We start from the raw sequence: 20163 nt of genomic DNA on the forward strand, positions 1-20163 counted from the left end.
AGCAGTCTTTCCTAGGAGCAAGTGAGGTAGGTAGTCCAGAAAGAGTGCTAAGCGTGGGGTGTGGCACAGGTTAACGGCTGGCATCATTTCTTCTTTGTAAATTTCATTTCTTCTTTGTAAATTTCATGGCATCAGCGTGTCTGGCTTGGCGAATGCATGTTCTGTCTATGTGTGTTTGCTTTTGACTATAAATGAAACCAACAGCCTTGCCTTTATGTGATTATATGGTAAAGCAAACATTTTTAAAAGTTACAACATATACATGTAAATGAATATTGCTTTTCAAATCGTCTCTGAGAGGCTAGACCCTCATTTCAAGGATGCCCCAGTGTTGGAAGATTCGGGGCTCTTCTCATTTCACATTTCTGTTAGCGCCTGTCCCAGTGAGCTGTTCTTATGTAACAAATAGCTTCAAAACCTAGTGGCTTAGAACCACAATCTATCACTATCACTCTGGCTCTGTGGCTAGACCAGGCTCTGCCAGGTTCTCACTTGAGGTCTTCCCTGCAGTTACCGTCAGAGGTTGGCCAGGGCTGGACCATCTGAAAGCTCAACGCACCTGGGCATGCAACATGGTGTCTTCACTCTTCATGTCTCTTGTGGGGCCTGGACCACTGGAACAGCTTGAGGGTGTCTGGGCATTGCTGAGTTTGTGTGGCCTTTCCCCATGGCTAGCTTGGGTTTCCTGGCAGCATGGTGGACTTAGGTCAAAGAGATATCTTTGTTCGTGGCCTCCTCCTGAAGGGGTGTCTTAAGAAGCAGGAAGCAGAAGCTGCTGGACCTGAGCTGGGTAACTGATCAGAGCAGCTACAAAGCCCCTCCCAGAATGTGAGAACAGGAGCCATAGACTCCAGCTCTCCATGGGAGAAGGTCAACAAATCTATGTCCATATTTAATTGGCTACAGAGCCACAAAGTAAATGTGGTTTTCTTACATTGGCAGATCTATTTAACCACCAAAGACAGTGTGTAGCTTCCACGGTAACTACAGATATGTAGGTATCATTCACATTGATAGGACTTATCTGAGTACAAACCCCAAACGCTGCATTTTGGTCACACCTCACGTGCCTTGGATTTTTAGTAACATCCATCAGCCTATGCCAGGGAAGGAGACCCCCCTCTGAGCTCCTCCCTCTCTACTTTGAGTGTCTGATTTCTATTAATGACCCCCTTGAACCCCACATGGCCCCCCTTCACACCTCCCTGTCCCCCTTACCTGCTATATAGAAATCTGAAAGCCGATGCAACCAGCATGGCATACCCCCTTGCTCAGAAAACTTCACTCCTCCCCATTTCTCACAGAGCCTGTGGCTCTGGCATCCACATAGGTCTTCGAGGTCTCCCATGCCTGGATGGGCATCACTATTCAGTTAAGTTTTTCCTACTTCCAACCCCATCACCCAGACATACAGCACCCCCCCCCACACACACACACACGCAGACTCATGTTATTCTTTTTTTTTTTTTTTTTCTTTTGTTTATTTGGCAGGCAGAAATCACAAGTAGGCAGAGAGGCAGGCCAGGGGTGGTGGGGGAAGCAAGCTCCCTGAGCCTGATGTGGGGCTCAATCCCGGGATCCTGGGATCATGACCTCAACCGAAGGCAGGGGCTTTAACCCACTGAGATACCCTGGTGCCCCACTCATGTCATTCTTTTAGCCGTTATTACTCAGTGTCTCCCTCTGTTGGGCCCTGTGTTCATTGTTAGGCTCCAGTAAGCTCCAGTATTATTACATATGCCTTGTGTTTTTTTCCCTTTGGGGGGCTTTGCTTACATTCCTGAAGGCTCAGTGCATTTCTTAGTACCGTCTTATCCCACACAGCAATGTCACAATACACACGGATTGCGGTACTGTATGAAGGAGAGGCTCCTTCTGCCTTACATTTTATCTTATACTTTTCATCTCCGCCTCCTTTGTCACCCTTTCCCTGTTGGAGGCTCATCGACAAACAGCAAGCTCTCTCCTCATCTCCTCCTTTATTTGAAATGTTAACGCACCTCCCTCCTAGTCCATCAGAGATTCATGATGGGGATGAAGTAGGAGGGCGTTTCTCCGGGTGCATTTTTGAAGTCTACAGGTGCTATGGTATAACATTGGCCCAGGGCCACAGTCTCTGAAGCATTGCTTATTCAGGACCATAGGTGGACTTCTGGTATATTCCAGGAAGCCTCCAGAGCCTGGGGGAGACTATGAAGACTCTGATATGGCTGTCAGTCTTTAGAAACTGAGCCTTTGGTGTTCTGATAAAGCAGGGAAGAGAGGGCCGACTCTACTTCTTAATTCAGCTGCTTTGCTTTACCAAATGGAATTCTGTAAAGGCAGTTGCAGGGAGAGGTTGTTGGGATTGGCCCCGATCGGCTCCAGGGTGGGGAGGTGGCTATACCACCAGAAGTTTTCCCAATATACAGCCACTCCTCCCCTCTCTCCCAAGATTCTCAGTGAGACCCCTTGTCTTGCAGAGGTCCGGTCTGTGAAACGGAGATGTGACACTGGAATTTAGCCAAAATTCTCAGATGATTCTGGTTTCTAATGCCTCCTTTTAACTCTCCCCTACAGAAACGTTGCTTAGGCCAGATTGTCCCCAGCGCCCCTGCCGTCGGAGCAGGTGTCTTCGGGTGGCTAACCGTAGACCTGGCTGTTTTTCAGGTTCATTTGGCTTCCCACCGCTTTAAGACACAAGGTGCTGACCCCAGAGACCTGCCATGAAACCACACTTGAAGCAATGGAGACAACGAATGCTTTGCGGGATATTCGCCTGGGGCCTCCTCTTCGTGGTGATTTTCATTTACTTCACCGACAGCAACCCAGCTGAGCCTGCGCCCAGCTCCTTCTCCTTCCTGGAGACCAGGAGGCTCCTGCCTATGCAGGGGAAGCAGAGGGCCATCATGGGCGCGGTGCAGGAGCCCTCCTTGCCCGAGAGCCTGGGTACACACAAGGGGCTAATGAACCGACGCCCGCCTGGCCCCTTCCACGCGGGGCCGGAAGATCTACCGCAGTGGGCCCAGGTGCAGGACGGGTTCAAAAATGACGAAGAGTTCTTTTCATCCCAGATCGGGAGAAAATCGCAAAGCGCTTTCTACCCGGAGGACGACGACTACTTTTTTGCCGCGGGTCAGCCAGGATTGCGCCGCCACACTCAGGGCACGCCGGGACCCCCCTCCTCCGCCGGGGACCAAGGCCGGCTGGAGGGGGCTGCACCAGCCCGCCAGGCGCCACGAAGGCGGGCAAGGAAGAGGCAGCGGAAACCTGGCGGGGGCCTGGTGCTGGAGGACGGCGAGGACGGGGACAGACTGTACTCATCCATGTCCAGGGCCTTCCTCCACCGGCTCTGGAAGGGAAACGTCTCGTCCAAGATGCTCAACCCGCGGCTGCAGAAGGCCATGCAGGACTACCTCAGCGCCAACAAGCACGGCGTGCGCTTCCGCGGGCGGCGGGCGGCCGGGCTGAGCCGCGCGGAGCTGCTGTGCGCGCTGCGGAGTCGGGTGCGGGTGCGCACGCTGGACGGCAAGGAGGCGCCCTTCTCCGCGCTGGGCTGGCAGAAGCTGGTCCCCGCCGTGCCGCTGAGCCAGCTGCACCCGCGCGGCCTCCGGAGCTGCGCCGTGGTCATGTCTGCCGGCGCCATCCTCAACTCCTCCCTGGGCGAGGAGATAGGTGGGTCCCGCCGCGGTGCGCACTCGGGCTGACCCTCTGCATCATCCCTCCCTGGGGCAAAATGAGCCTGGTGGAGAGGCCAACAGAGGTCTTTTGGGGGGCGATTTTAAACCAGAAGTGTTTCTCCACTAGTTGGGTGTTAGGGGCGTAGGAGGCCGGTGCCCTGGCCCTTCCAGGTGCTCAGAATTCGTCTCCTACAGACCCTGTGTTCTGCGTGGACAGGCTCCCAGCATTGCCCACAGTAGGCCTGATGAACCCATACATGGTAGAATCATGGGAGGAGAGAGAGAGGACCAGAGAGGAAAGCAGAACTCCCACGGGGGCAGCGACAGTTAGAGATGTCGCCTCCAAAAAGAAGTATAAATGACGGTAATTTTAGTTAACCCCGGGACTAAATGGGTGTTGTGGGCTCGGGGGAGAGCACTTCTGATGAGAACAGGGAGTTCGGACCTCACAAAGCTTGGCGCACATCCAATGGTTGGGTGATGGCCAGCGCACCTAGCAAGGCCCTTCTCCAAGATGGTAACTCACAGGAGCACACCTGGGTCGTCCATCTTTACTTCTGAACTCTGCCTTCAGAGCTATGTCAGGAGCCCAGGAGCACATCTAGGTCACAGTTCCTCTATTCGGCCTCTCCGGAGAAACAGACTGATGGGATGGAGAGAGAGAGAAAGAGAGATTTATCTTCTTTTAACAACTTGCCCCTGCAGTTGTAGGGACTGGCAAGTCCGAGATTTGTAGGTCAAGTGAGTAGCCTGGAAACTCACTTAAGAGCTGAGATTGCAGTCTGGAGCCTGAAGCCTATAAAGCAGGCCAGCATGTGGGAAACTGAGGCAGTGTCTCTGTTGCATTGCAAACAGAATTCCTTTTCCCTGGGAAACGTCAGTCTTTGCTGTAAAGCCTTAGACGTCCCTCTGCGCCCAGGTTCATTCCATTGCCACGCCAGTGAGGGAGCATTTTGATCCTTCAGACTCAGTCGCTCATTTAAGAAACATGTGCTTAGTCCCTACTGTATGCAGGCTTCTGTACCAGGTGCCAAGGAAGAAAACTGTGAGTCAGACACAGCCTTGGCCTCAAGTCCCAGTGTAAAACATCTGTGTCTGCTACATTCTAACTGTAGATGGTGTTAGTTATAGCTCATAACTCACTTAGAAGTGACAGTTAAGGGGCATTGCCCACTTGTTACAAAGGAATAACCATTGTTTCTTGGGTCCGTTAGTGTTCTGTGTTCCTGAGGAATGATTTGAAATGCCATTGTAATCAGGCTTCACAACCCAGACCTCCCTCAGACGTTCTTGGGAATGAAGCTGAATGTGAAATTTTTAAAAAGTTAAAAAAAAAAAAATAGTAGGCAGGAGTACGGGCTTGAGGTCTAGGGTCCCAGGGTCCCTGTGCTGACATTACAGCTGGCTCATAATAACAGTGTCCGCGTGCCACATGCCGCCTGAGTTGGAGCGGAGCAGTCTGCAATTGATTAGGGAGGAACAGTGGTTTAAAGCTCCCTGGGGTGAAGTTCTTCCCTGTTTCCGAGGACCATTATTAATAATGTAAGAAGGAATTTAAGTGTTATGCTTTAAAGCAGGCGGCAACTTGCTTCTGGTTTGGTTTTGCTTTATTTTAAACACCTCTGCACAGTCGCTGCATATTTGGATTGCTCGTGGCATGTCACGGAGATTTCTCTTGCTCTTTCTTCTGGCATCAATATCCCTGACCAGAGTCTTGGAAACGCTCTTCAGAATTTGGAAGAGAGCGTGAAAGACACCAGGAATTACACATTTCCGGGGAACGGGAAATGTCACTTACATCTTTGTCAGTTTCTAGCATCCAAATTTAATTTATATTGTCTGCACTTACATGAAGCTCCGTGATTAGAATTATAGACTCAAAGAACACACTCAGAAATGAAGAACATAACTCAGAAATTTTAAGAAATTCTGTTGTTTTGTCTTGGTTCCTTTGAATCCAACTGCATACTACCATTTTATGAATGCTTAATCGGGGGCACCTGGGTGGCTTAATCGGTTAAGCAGTCAGTTCTCAATTTCAACTCAGGTCATGATCTTAGGGTGCTGAGATTGAGCCCCGCGCTGGCTCTGTGCTCAATGGGGAGTTGGCTTCAGGATTCTATTTCTCTCTCCCTCTGCCCCTTCCTCACTCGTGTGCTCTATCTCTCTCTTTAAAATAAAGATTTAAAAAAATCCATAATCAGAGCATAGTTCAATGTTTAAAAACAACAACAAAAATCTTTCCTTTTTATAAGCTAGTGTGTCTCTTAGTCTCAGCATTTGTGCATGCCAGGTGCTGACATTTCTCCTTCCTACTCCCCTGATATATACGTGCTTCTTAACACAGAGTTGTTAATGGTACTCCTGATAAAAACACATTCATGCCATGGATTCCTTCAGGCGACTTGGGATATTGGGGCGTGTTCTGCTAGTCAGCGAAAATCATGGCCCTTAGATTTCGTGGCCCTTAGATTTCAACTTGTGAAACTGGCTAAGGGAAGATCAGAGAACTTACAGAAAGCCATGGTGTCCTGAAAAACTGACGAAGAAGCTAAGAAAGTACCGGAGGCTAGCTCCACGTCAGCCCTGCCAGGAGGCCCCTCCAGGCTGACCCTCGGCTCGGGCGCGGCCACCCCGGGGTTCTCCGAAAGGGAGACCCCGTTGCGCCTCAGGTTTGCTTATCGGCTGCCCTCTCGCTCCCCCTGCTGGTTGCTCCGCGGGCGATGCAGTCCTGTTTCCCTGCTCTGCTAATCTGAGTCTTACCGTGTTCATTGTTTTTGAGAATGATGCAGCAGTTGTAAACACCTCCACTTTGAATATGTTATTGAAAAGCAAACGGAACTGTTTTGGAAACATGGAACAATCTTTCCTGGAACCGAGAGATGATTTTTTTTTCAGCCGTACATATAAACAGTAATAATTTGGTAGTGAGTACCAGCAGTCTTGTGCAGACCAAACAGAGGAGAAATGTCCAACAGTAGTAGCCTTGGTATGGGAAATCAGGATCTGTGTGCTTGAAACTCAAATTCTGAGAAGTGTGTGGAGGGAGGGGGATGGGAGGTTGCAGAGGTCTGTAAGAAGAGGGGTACTTGGTGGTTAAGAGGTTGGGGTTTGACATATCCTGATATCTTAAAAGATGAGAGCGCAGATCATATAGTCATTGAACAGGCATCGATTATTTATTGATGCCCAACTCACCAAGGCCTGATTCTATGTTGGGCAATAGTGATGCAAAGATGAGTAAGGCACAGAGCTAGACCTTAAATCCTCGGCAGTCTAGTGGGGGAGACTGAATGTAATGGGCAGTTCCAGTCCCATGACTGGAAGAACAGAGAGATATGCAAACTGACAGGGAAGAAATGACAACAGAACCATGAGCCACCATGAGGGCTGATGGCCGGTAGGTAGAGGTTATCAAGGACTGCCCAGAAGAGGGAAATCCAGGACAAAGGCCAGGGTAACAAGCGAGACAATGTGAGGAGTTCTGGGAGTGGGGGTGGGGGTATATAGAGGGCACCGGGGTAGGGGAGCTGCGGGGCTGGTGAGACCTCCAGTGAGCACAAGGGGCCTGGAGTGGGGAGGGACCTAAGCCAATAAGCAGGCAAGCGGGCAGCTCATGATGTTCTCACGCATCGCACTCCAGAAATTAGACTTCACATAATAATTGTAATAAAAGGTGCCCCTTCTAGGTGTCTACTGCTGCAAAGTCCTCTTCTAAATGCTCTTCCGTTCCCTGTTGCAAGCCAAGGATACAATGATTCCTGCTTTATGGAGGCACCTAGAGGCACAGGGGGTGGAACCTGGACTCCATTAAGCCCCACTCTCCCTCTCCAGAAACTCCCAACTCTGACCCTGTGCTCCTGGTGCAGAGAGAGGCCTTGTGATCTTTGAAGCAGGGAAGTGATGGGTCAGCTTTTCATAGGAGAGAGAGTGTTCCAGAGCCTGGATCACAGGGCACAAAGAAAGTCAGTCACTGTGGCAGTCCCAGGGAGAGGTGAGACAGGCCGGGCGGTGGAGTCTTGAGAGGGATGAGTCATCGCTGGCAGGCCCTTCCCTAAAGACTGAAGGCTTTTGCTCCCTTGCTGGTTCAGATTTTGTGTTCTGGAGGAGCACAGAAAAGGAGGAGGACATGAGGGAGCCCAGTACCCAAGGCAGGGCAGTGACTTAGTGCTCCTGCACCTCCGGGCTGGCTGCTCCTTAAAGGGTTTTGATTTTTTTTTTTTTTTTTTTTTTTTTAAATCTTTGTTCAGTGAATGCCTGCAGCCTGGCTTGGTTCTCAAGGTCAACACGAAATGGCTCTACCCTGGAAATGCCTTCTTCAGCAATGAGGCTTTACTTTATTCCCCGTGTGCTTGCTGTCTGATCCATTCCCTCCTGCGTAAATATGAATGGACAGCTTAGTTTTTCAGGCACACTATCAAGGAGACGCATAGCCCAGCAGAGGTTTACAAAACATGTCTGCCTGATAGACACACTCTGGGCTTGCCCCGCTCACCCGCACCTGCTTCCCCCGCCCATCCTGCTCCTGCTGGCAGCTCTGGGGAGGTTGTATCTCCATCCATAGCAGCCTCCCTCTGTCTCTACCTCCCTGCCTCCTCCCCGAAAAGTGACCTTTTAACTCATTCCACTCCCACCACTTCCAAAGGAACAAAGCCAGCTTCCATTTCCGTGCTCCGTGCTGTTCCTGGAAGGCTTAACACACCCCAGGGTAGAATCCTGGCATTTCTTTTCATTTTTTTCTTTTTCTTTTTTTTTTTTTTGAAGATTTTATTATTTATTTGACAGACATAGCGAGAGAGAGCGCATAAGCAGGGGGAGTGAGAGAGGGAGAAGCAGGCTTCCGGCAGAGCAGGGAGCCTGATGCAGAGCTGGATCCCAGGACCCAGGGATCATGACCTGAGCTGAAAGCAGACGCTAAGGACTGAGCCATCCAGGCATCCCAGAATCCTGGCATTTCAAAGCTGCGACACTTTCGGGGGCCCTCCAGGGAATTTGGAGCATCCACCTCATTAATTTGCAGTACCCGGCCCCAGCTCAGGAGCCTTGGCTTTTTCACCTTGGCTTTAGACAAAGTCCGTGTCCAAGGGCGGCATGGTTTAGCGGGAGGGCTGTGGCTCAGATGTGCTGACCTCACGCTTCTCGTCCTTGTGTTGTCCTGGTTATCTTCATTCCTGAAGGTCACCTCACGTCTGGAGTCTCTCGTCCCTCAGAGAAGGTCGCCCCAGATCAGCAGTTCACGTAGTGTGTGTGGTTCTCATTTGGGGTCCCCAAGACCGTTTCAGGAACTCATAGAGTGAAAACTATTTCTTATAATAATGCACCGGGGTCTTCTGAACTGTTGGACCTTCACTGGTGATGTAGAGGCAGAGGTAGGTAAAACTCCTGGTTAGGGTAGTTTTAGGCAGTTGTATCCAACATTACTTACTAGTCATGCTGGTTTTCACAGCCATGCTCCGTGGGGAAAGAAGAGAGTGCCCGTTTCACTTACAAATGTACTTGATGAAGTAGGAAAAAATGAAAAAAAAAGTTTGTTTTATTAAATATCAATCATTGACTCATATATTTTTAAGACAAAGTGGGCAAAAAAATGAAAACACACTTCCGCATACCAGCGCACAGCAGAGAAGCCCTTGTGTGGTTCAAGTCATGAGCAGCAGTAGCCACTTTCGTCATGAAACACAGTTTTTACTTGAAACCCATGACTGATTGGCATACTTTATTCAGACCTGCCTATTTGGTAGATAATTTCTCAAAAAGGAATTGAGTAAGCCTGTCACTTTTAGGAAAAGAGCTGACAGTATTTTTTGCCAGTGATAAACCTCAAGCTTTCAACCATGAACTTGGAACTGAACCCAAGTTCCTCTACCCGATGCACCGCAAAGCCGATCCCTGAGACATCAGGCATGCAGAAAGGGAATGGTTTATTTAATGCAGCCAAACCAGGACACAAGAGGACAAGCCTCAAATCTGCCTCCCCAAAGGGGGAGAGAAAGAGTTATTTATAATCACAGGGGTTGAAATTGCATACATATGGATGAAAAGGGCAGAGAAACTTATGACAGCCCATGAAGAAAGATGGAATATGTACACTGAGCAAACGTACATGTAACATACATCCCGTGTTCACTGGGGCAGAGACTTCACATCAGAACGAGGCAGCATTCGGCCCCTGACGTCAGGATGTTATCTTCAGACAAGGAGGAGGGGCTGTGGGTTTGCTCCAAGAACCATTTTAAACTGGATGGGGTCTTGGCCTTGTTATCTTGGGTAAGGAATGCGGGACCTCGTTTGTTCCCAGGCTGGAGGCGTATCAGTTGACCTTGAGTCCAGGCTTCTGCAGAGACAGCCAGTGGGCTTGTTAGAGGGGTCTGAAAAGACACAATAGCTGATTAGGTGGAAACAGTTTTCTGAAAAACAAGCTTTAAACTTTCTCCTGGCTTCAGCCTCATCAACCGTAAGACACATGGTTTCAAACTTGGAAGCTTCCCATACTTAAAACTGATGAGATGTGTGGTAATTTAACTGATGTGATTTGGGGGGATACTTTGTAATGAAATGCATCAATATTTGGAAAATCTGCATTATCGATCAAACTCATAGCTCCAAATGATCATTGTGCAATGCTACAAAATCATGCCTGGGTGAATAATCCATTTTAAGAGCAAGATGAGGTCTTTGGATGGATTTCAGTGGAATAGAGCATGGAACATTCATTTACATTGTTTCACATTCCGTATTACAGAAGTTTTTCTTGTTTGTTTGTGTTTTTTTAAGAAACCAGCACTTGTCAAGTTTTGATGAAGTATCAAAGAAGGATATTTCCCATAATCTGGAAAGACTTAAAGTACTCCTTACATTTTCAACAATATATCTGAGCCTTGACATAATTGAACTAAATCAATACATTGCAGCAGATAGAATGCAGAAGCAGATAAGAAAAACCAGCTGTCTTTTGAAAAGCCAGGCATTAGAGAGATTTGCAAACATTTAAACCAGTGCCAGTCTTCTCACTATTTTTTGAAAATATGGTTATTTTTCATAAAAATATTTTATTTTAAAATAAATAATAATACATAGATAATAAAATAAATAATAATACATAGATAATAAAATAAATAATAATACATAGATAATAAAATAAATAAATAAATGTCTTCTAATTTTACTTCCTAAGGTGGCATACACTGAAAAATATAATCCAAATAAACAAAAGGAATTTGGATTTTTGATAATTTTCAAGAGTGTGAAAGTGTTCCAAGACCCCCAAAGTGAGAACCACTGGTTTGGGAAATCTAATTTTTCCTTAAATATCATTTGAATTTTTGTGACAAAGTACTATTCAATAAAAATAAATAATAAAACAATTCATTACAAAAGATGTGCAAACAAGTACTTATAAAGAAAATAGAAGTGTTCATGTTTTTTGACATCGTTTATGCAAAGCAATGGATCACCTAGAACATCAAGATTGGCAAACCTCTTTTGTTTTCTTTTTATTTTTTAGTAAGAGCCAGGAAGTAAATATTTTTGGCTTTGGGAGTCATGGGGTCACCGTCACCACTCACCTCTGCCATTAACAGACAGTAGATAAACAAATGAGTGTGCCTGTGTCATGGTACAGCTTTAGTTACTAAAACAGGTGGCTGGTCATAGCTTGCTGACCCCTGGGACATTTCCCCTAAAAGGACACTGTAGAACTTTTTTAAAAAATATATTTTATTTATTTAACAGAGAGAGAAAGAGAGTGTGCACAACCGGAGTGGGCAGCAGGCAGAGGGAGAAGCAGACTCCTTGCTGAGCAGAGAGCCTGATGTGGGACTCGATCGCAGGACCCAAGATCATGACCTGATCTGAAGGCAGACACCTAACTGACTGAGCCATCCATGTGCCCCAACACAGTAGAATTTTTTTTAATGGCATAGCCAGGAATCCTTTATGCATTCTTTGTGTTCTATTTAATTCTGGTGCTTGAAACTGGAATACAAATTCTTTCGAGCTCAGAGCTCAGAAGCTCAAGAAAGATACCTAACGTAACACTGTTTTGATGGTGACATGTGTGCCCAAGGAGTCTCTACTGAGGGAACAGGAAGGACTCTCCCAAGGAGACTGCTCAGGATGAGTAGCAGGACTCAAGTGAAGAAAATGGGCTGCTTTAGCGACTTGCCTGGGGTATGGTCACAGTAAATGCAGTAAACACAGGGTACCTCCAAAGGTTTTTCGGCAAATCGGAAATATGTAATCTTACCTTTCTCTCTCTTTCTCTCACACACATGGCATTGTTGCTGCTCTAACCAAGTTAAACTTGAAATGTGCGTGGAATTTTTGAAGCTAAAGATAGCCCATAGAAATTCCCTTATTGCTGATTAACTCTGGTTTCTGGGCAACACAGTAGCTGGCTCAGGAAATTTCCAGATATAGGCATGCATATAGACTCCTTTGTGGGAAGGGAACATATCCCCATCCCCATCCCTTAATCGGGTGAGCTCACTCTCCTCTGCCTCTAGCTGTTTGTGTCCCTGTCGGCCTGCAGGAGATGGGAGCTTTGTTTTCACCCAGGACCTCTAGGAACTTGAAAAAAATCTGTCCTGTTGAATGGAGAGAGACATAAATTTATGTTGTACTTGAGGCTCGGTGAACCAAGGTGTGCCCTTACGGAGTGAAAAGTACCCTGGCAGCCAGTACCATTGGTGGGGCTTCCGGTCCTCCAGGGCTGCGGCAGGAAGTCACACCATTGCTGGGGATGCAGAATGCGCGTGATTGCTCTCACCTGGGTCCTCCGGGCATCAGCAACAGTATGTGAAACACAGAAGCCATGGCTGGTTTTGTTTTGTTTTGTTTCTAACTTTTCAGTTTTAATTCCAGCATAGTTAACATATGGTGTTATATAGGGCTGTGGTTTTGGATTTTTTTTTTTAAGATTTTTATTTGTTTATTCAGGAGAGATGGAGAGAGAGAGAGAGAGAGAGAGAGAGAGAGAGAGAGAGAGGCAGAGAGAGGAGAAGCAGGCTTCCCATGCAGGGAGCCTGACATGGGACTTGATCCCAGGACCCCAGGACCATGACCCGCCTCAGAGGCAGACACTTAACCCACTGAGCCACTCAGGCACCCGAGGGCTGGTTTCCTTTTTAAGTACAAACCGGTACCCTAAGGAATGGAAGTTGCATTAAAGGCTGTGGCTCTTCCTCTGTGAGAGACGCCCTTGGTCTCAGTGCAGGCAGCGGCATTAGTGGAACCGTGGGAAGCCTCCATGCTCCCAGCAGTAAGAACCACACAGGCAGCCCCTGTCTGCAGCATCCTTCCCTGCTCCCACAGACTCCATTTTTGAAATATTCTACAATCGTTCAGAGAAAAGCTGCATAGAGCAGGTTACCTTTAAAGAATGTGAACACATAAGGAGTATCTAAATATAGCTTCATATATAGATGATACAGGACCACCTGTCATGGATTCATATGTTTCCATATGTCCCCAAGCTTGGGACCCCATCCTATAAGCACACTATACTGAGAAATATGTGTATAGGTAGCTTAACTTAATTGGCTGTTTCTTGTTAGCTTCAGGTATTGAAAATTTTGCTTTAATGCTTTTTCTAAATTACGTTGATTTGACAGCAAAAAATACAGTTAGTTTGTCACTTATGTACCGTTAGATTCTCATGATGCAGTTTTGAGATTCAACTCTGCTCCTACACGCGGCTACGAGAAAGATGTTGGAAATAAAACCACCGTGCGCATCATTAATTCCCAGGTAAGATGGATGGGGTGTCTTCATGGATGTACATCTTACTGGGTGAGTGAAGAGAAACTACCCAGTTTTCATGGACCGTGGTCTTGCTTATTTCTATGGGTCTTGTAATTAAAAGAATTGAGAAAAAATACAGATAAATAGGAACTTCTGTCTGACGTGAATAGGAAGACGTGAGTAAATAAGGTTAAAAGGAAAGATCAAGATTGGAAGAGATTATGTTGAGTGAACTAAGTCAAGCAGAGAGAGTCATTTATCATATGGTTTTGCTTATTTGTTGAGCATAAGGAACAACACAGAGGACATGGGGAGATGGAGAGGAGAAGTGAGTTGGGGGAAACTGGAGGGAGAGACAACCACGAGAGACTGTGGACTCCGAGAAACAAACTGAGGGTTTTGGAGGGGAGGCGGGTGGGGGGTTGGGTGAGTCTGGTGGTGGGTATTATGGAGGGCATGTATTGCATGGAACACTGGGTGTGGTGCATAAACAATGAATTCTGGAACACTGAAAAGATTTTTTTTTTTAAAAAGGAAAGATCAACATACATGTAAAACTATATGTGTATATGCATACACACGTGTATGTACATAATCATAGACTTAGCATATTGCATTTTAGGAATGGAGGAAAAGACAGTTAAATTTAAAAGAAATCACGGCTATGAGAAAGGCTGGCGATAAAGGTGAGAAAACCAAGGGTTACAAAATCCAAGGGTCAATAGTGTGGCTTGCAAACTTTAGTCCGTCATTTGAAAAATTTAAAAAAGTAAATGAATTGTTTTGTTAAAAACGGGAGTATTTTTTTTTTTCCTGGTGTTCTCCATAAGAATGTTTTCCAAATTCAAAGCAAAATTATTCTGAAAACCACAGCAGTTCCCAGAGTTTCAAACTATAGAGAAAGAACATGAGATGATGGATGATTTATGACAGGTTGCTTGCAGGAGGAAAGATTAGCTTTCTGCGTGGTACCCTGAGCCGGGCAGCCTGCAGCAAAGGAAGAAACAATCGCTATATTTCCTCACTTCTTAGATGCCATCGATCGTAGGAGCCACCATTCACTGAATCACAGCTTCCCAGCTTTTCAGCGTTAGGTACCCCACCGAAGGAAAATATGTGTCCCCTGTAAGATACACCCTGGCTTGAGAAAACTTCAAATGTGAAGAAAGAAAGTATATCTCGAGAACTGAAAACTGATGACAACCAATCCTTTTTTTCCCCTCTAAAATTGTGGTTTAAAAAAGATGATTGGTAGGTGAGATCAAAGGACTCCTCCAGGACCAGATAAGGCCACAGAGGGAGGAAGTCACATGGCAGCTGCCATCCACCAGCTGGCCCATCATAAGACGAATCATCCAAAATGGCACCTGCCTCCCCAGTCACTTGTGAAAATAACTGGAGAAGACGTTGCAGGTGCTGAATTAGCTAGGGCATTGCATCTTTTGGGAGCTGATTCGATGATACGGGCTATGAGTACAGTGCTGGTGAAAATAGAGGTGCTGGGGGATTTTATTTTTAACCTTCATTTCCCCCAGACATTTTTTTTTTAAGATTTTATTTATTTATTTGACAGAGATCACAAGTAGGCAGAGAGAAAGGAAGAAGCAGGCTCCCCACCAGGCAGAGAGCTTGATGTGGGGCTCGATCCTAGGACCCTGGGATCATGACCTGAGCCAAAGGCAGAGGCTTTAACCCACTGAGCCACCCAGGCATCCCTCCCCAAAGACATGTCTTATTCACATTAACATGCGACGCTCACCTCTCCATCCTGCAGAGGAAAAGACAAAGTCTGAACAGCTTCCTTCTTTTCTTGCTCTGATTCATTTTTTAAATTTTCATTTTATTTTTAAGATGTGATTCTGAAGAACAAAACACTTGTTTTGAAATGCCTTTCATTTGTATTTGCAGATTCTGACCAACCCCAACCATCACTTCATTGACAGCTCATTGTATAAAGATGTCATTTTGGTAGCCTGGGACCCTGCTCCTTATTCTGCAAATCTTAATCTGGTAAGTGTTTTCATTAGGGTAAGTGCCCCTATCCTAGCAGTCAGACAGTGCCACTGACTGATTAATAATGGGAGCAGGTCAGGGATTAAACTTTCACAGAAAGAAGCCAATCATGGGAGCTACTTAAATACATGCGTATCACACCGTTTTGATACCAAGTTCCCAGCGCATACTTGGTGAACATGGTCTATCTAATGAAAAAAGGGCTTTTGCTCTCAAGGATTTAAAAACAAAAACAAATTACAAATTACAGTGTCAAAATGTCCAGATATTCCTAGTTACCCTAGAGGCTGGGCCAGGTAAACTCAGATTGTTTCCATTGTGATAGGGTTACTTCACCTTGCTAGTTATAAGATCTTCTGAAGTAAATTCAAAGTGGTTGGCAAGAGAATTTAAACTTTGTGACCCAGCAGCTTATTATTCTTTAAGTGGAACCTATTACAGGCTTTTTTGGAGTGTGCCACTCTTTGGCTTCTGCCTCTAAACCTTTTTTAATTTTACATGGTATAGTGTAAACAAGATTATTACTAGGAATCAAAATATAAGCGAGTTACATTCATGGCATTCTGGCAAATCATTGCCCATCTAAATGAGCAGCTAGTTACTTTTGGCCAAAACTTGGATGAAAAGCCAGTGCACTTGTTTTTTAAGGAGGGCTGGGAAAGATGTAGGACAGTTTAGTTTCATGAAAGATGCTGTGAGCTGTGCCAAAAAAAGCATCTTTCAACTCGTTCTGCCATGACCTAAGAGAATGCATCCTTCCTTAAGATGTAAGTGGGGGAACAGATCTTGGTTCCCCCAAGAGGTAACTTTCCAACAGACCAGTTGTCCAAGGTCAAATGGGTCCCTCTGGGGATATTCTGTCACTGTGCATCTTGAGACTGAGGCAGGACATTTACCTAGCATGATTGCTAACTGGTTCTTAACTAGGAGTATGAACCACAATCATCTGGAGAGTATTTTCCAGATGTATCTGTCAGAGCCCCATTTCCAGATATGTAGCCTGCAGACTGAGTGGGTATTTTTTGAGAAAGCTCTCCAGCTGGTTCTCACAGGTACTGTCTACCAAGAATCAAACATGAAATTCATGTTGGAACTCTTCAGCTTCCTTTCCAGACTGAAGTTCCCTGGCTTTAAGTTCTGACCAATTTCTTACTGTTTGGGACAGACTGAGAGCCCTAACCATGGGACCTTATTTCTTCCTCCTTTGGAAGAAACCAAGCCCAGGGCACAGTGCTGTCCAACCCAATGGCATGAGCATGATAGTGCCAAAATCCAGGTGACAGGGCTACTTTCTGTGTGGTCTGTGCTCTGGAGGGGGAGGGGGGTACAGAAACTGAGACCCATACTCCTCTTACTTCCCCTTGCCGTGTCTTGGCCTGGGGGCAGCGTTTACTAAAGATGATTGGGCCAAGCCCTTCTCAAAAATTGTTGAAGCCACAGAACCCATACAACCAGGGAATATTACTTTGGATCTTAATATATACCTACTATCTCCCCAAGGTGTCTATTCGAAGGGATAATGGGGTCCTCAGAGCCTTATGATCTAAGTCTCTCCCCCACATACCTCCAAATCCCATTTCATGATGGCACCTGAGACATTCTAAAGACATTTAAAAAACAATCAACATTATTGTGCATTTTTTCATACCATAATGTATGTATAATCAGTAGAAGTATACATTTTTATGAGTATTAGCATATTTATATAGTCATGTATCTATCACCACAGTTAGGAAATGGAGTATTTTCATCACTCTAAAGAGTTCTGGGTACCTGGGTGGCTCAGTCGGTTGAGAGTCTACCTTCGGCTCAGGTCATGATCCCAGGGTCCTGGGATTGAGTTCCGCATTGGGCTCCCTGCTCCATAGGGAGCCTGCTTCTCCCTCCCCCATTGCCTGCTGCTCCGCCTGCTTGTATTCTCTCTTTTTCTGTCAAATAAATAAATACAATCTAAAAAAAGTTAAAAAAAAATTCAAGAGTTCCTGATGTCCCACCTGTCAGTCTTCCCAGTCCCACCCCAGACCTAGGAAATAACTGGCATGCTTTTCTCACTGCACATTAGATATGGAACACATGTTTTTGAAATACACTGATGGATCCCAGGGGTCAACCAAATATGGCCCTTTATAAATAAAGTTTTATTGGGACACAGTAATGCCCATTTGTGCTCTATCGGCTGTGACTTGTCAGTACAATGGAAGAATTGACTAGTTGAAGAAGACTGTGTGGCTCACAATGCCTAAAGTGTTTAGTGTCTGAGCCTTTACAGAAGAGTCCGGCACCCCTGCCCTACCTCACTTCCCATATTTCACTAAAGAACAAAGCATCCGTCCTCCAGAGCTAGAACCCTATCTCTCTTTGTTCTGGTTTCCTTGTCCAGTGAGGCAGCATCTGAGGAAGTGACAGTCATCACCTCCCCATCCTGTTCCCTCAGCCTGGAAGTAGCTTCCACTTCCTCCCACCCCAGGTGCTGCCCAGTTTCCTTTTCACAGTGTGAGGCTCTATACTTGATTTTGTTGATTTTTTTTTTTAGTGGTACAAGAAGCCAGATTACAACCTGTTCACTCCGTATGTTCAGCACCGTCAGAGAAACCCAAATCAGCCATTCTACATTCTTCATCCAAAATTTATATGGCAGCTTTGGGACATTATCCAGGAGAACACCAAGGAGAAGATTCAGCCCAATCCACCATCTTCTGGCTTCATTGGTAAGTGTATATAAAAATGGATAATCAGGCTGGCAGGGTTAGACTTAATATTTAGTGAATGTACAGTTGCATTATTTAATCGGAGCAATTAGAATGTGGTTTTAGAGGAAGTATAGATTAGCTGAAGATAGTAGAAATACTCTGTTCTGATTATCTCTTGGGCATAACAAAGTACCCCCCAAATTTCAAGGTGTAAAGCGAGAACTGTTTTTATTTTCTGTCATGATTTTGTGGGTCAGGAAGAGCTTGGCTGGGTGATTCTTCTGTTCCACCGGCACCAGACGGAGTCACTTGGTTGTATCCAACTGCTTCCTGTGATGTCTTCCCTCCCATGGTTGAACCCCTTGGTGTGGATGGCTGGGAGGGTGGGCTCAACTGGAACTGTTGACTCTGTGCCTACATGTGGTCTCTTGCATGGTGGTCTCAAGGTACTTGGACCTCTTAAATGGATGCCTGGGTCTCCCAGCAAGCTTCTTAGGGCTGAGACCTAGAGACATACACAGAGTCACTTGCACTGTATTCTGTGGGTCAGAGTAGTCAGGGGCCCATGGGATTCAAGGGGAGGACACACAGACCCCACCTGAGTCATCTCTGACCCACGACCCACTCACCCATTCACTTTGTCCACGTGATGCCAGAGTAAGGAGCTGAATTTGTGAAGGTATGACAGTGTCATGTGCTGTAAGACAGTAGGTGCAGGCTCTGATGAGAATAATTCTAGGACCTTCTACAGCTCTTGCTACCAGAGTGCACTAGCTCTAATTTTAAAAATGGATTGTTTTATCTAACAGGATTATCACACTTGGCTTATTATATATATATTTTTTGCAGCCAGACTTTGATCCTCAAAATGTGTGGTCTTAAACCCCATTTCTTTACCTATGTTTCAGCTAATCATCCCATTATCTTTTTGATTTTACCCAAGTAGGGTGATATCAAGGAATATCTCTGATCCCTTTGGCAATATGATAGCTGCAACAGAACCAAAAGATATTAGTTTGTCCACAAAAAACTGTGATGTTCTCCACCCTAATTTTAACGAATTTCCAACCCTATATCTTAACTTGGGCCACACAGTGGGTCCCTGTGAATAAAGGAGAGATTTATGGAGATGACAGTGGTTTAGTTATGGATACAAGAATTTCAGGTGGGTTTTGGAGTGAGTTTCTGTTATTACAATAATGTGAAATATTTTACATAGAATTCAAGACAGAATTTACGATATGACTCTGCAGATTATTCTCCTTAGGCATAGCTAACCCCCCTTCTAACATCATGGCTTCGACACTCTATTTCCAAATCAGTCCTGAAACGCTAAGTACTTTATCTTTTGTGCAATTTCATGGGATTCTGTTGATTTAGGAAAGAAAGTATAATCTCATTTGTCAGCAAAGGTTAAGTCGGATAGAATCATGCTTAGACAGCATAATAGGATGTGGCAGAAGTTTAATAAAATCTTTTTCATATTGTTGCCTTCTCATGAATTCATGGGGCTATCTCTTGCTTGGAGCAAAAGTTTTCAAGCACAGTGAGGGCTGTCAAATACGCTTACCACGATGTGTAGTTCGAAAAATTCAAGTTAGAGCCTCATAGCTGTAGAGAAACCTTTTCCCATGTGTTTTTGTTGAAAGGAATCCTGCCACATATGGATAGCTTCCTTTTATAGCTCTTTACTGAGAATTTGGAGTTTTCAGAGGCTGACACTTGCCTTTGAGACTTCTTTGACTTGAAGAAGGGGAAACACGCTTCGATGGCATTGCAGGAGTGCTGACTGGGTCTGGAGAGGTGACGTGTGAATTGTTCTCTGCCATTTAGTACCTTTTTGATCGTGGGCGGGTCTCTTCCTCCTGCAAGCCTCCCTGTGCTCTTAGAGGAAATGAGAATGATAAAAATCTTCCTCGAGGTGAGTTGGTGCATGGATTTACGGATTTACGAGGATTCCCATTTTCTACCACTGTACTGTCCAGAGTGGCAGCCAACCACCACCACCATGTGGCTATTTACATGTAAATTAATTAGGATTAAACAAAAAGGAAGATTTG

General features: G+C 45.7%; 1 protein-coding gene across 6 annotated transcripts in view; it reads left to right on the forward strand.

The window, feature by feature from the left end:
* ST6GAL2 (ST6 beta-galactoside alpha-2,6-sialyltransferase 2) overlaps window positions 1–20163 on the forward strand; it is an 80689-nt gene that overhangs the window by 38933 nt on the left and 21593 nt on the right. For all 6 annotated transcript variants that reach the window (XM_032351665.1, XM_032351664.1, XM_032351662.1 and 3 more), the window contains exons 2-5: window positions 2650–3654; window positions 13309–13406; window positions 15309–15410; window positions 17947–18121. In XM_032351665.1, the coding sequence (XP_032207556.1) occupies window positions 2706–3654; window positions 13309–13406; window positions 15309–15410; window positions 17947–18121 (1324 nt within the window). In that variant the 5' untranslated portion in view covers window positions 2650–2705. The remainder of the gene's footprint in view (window positions 1–2649; window positions 3655–13308; window positions 13407–15308; window positions 15411–17946; window positions 18122–20163) is intronic.

Source organism: Mustela erminea, chromosome 7 (assembly GCF_009829155.1).
Source record: "Mustela erminea isolate mMusErm1 chromosome 7, mMusErm1.Pri, whole genome shotgun sequence".
Taxonomy (NCBI): domain Eukaryota; kingdom Metazoa; phylum Chordata; class Mammalia; order Carnivora; family Mustelidae; genus Mustela; species Mustela erminea.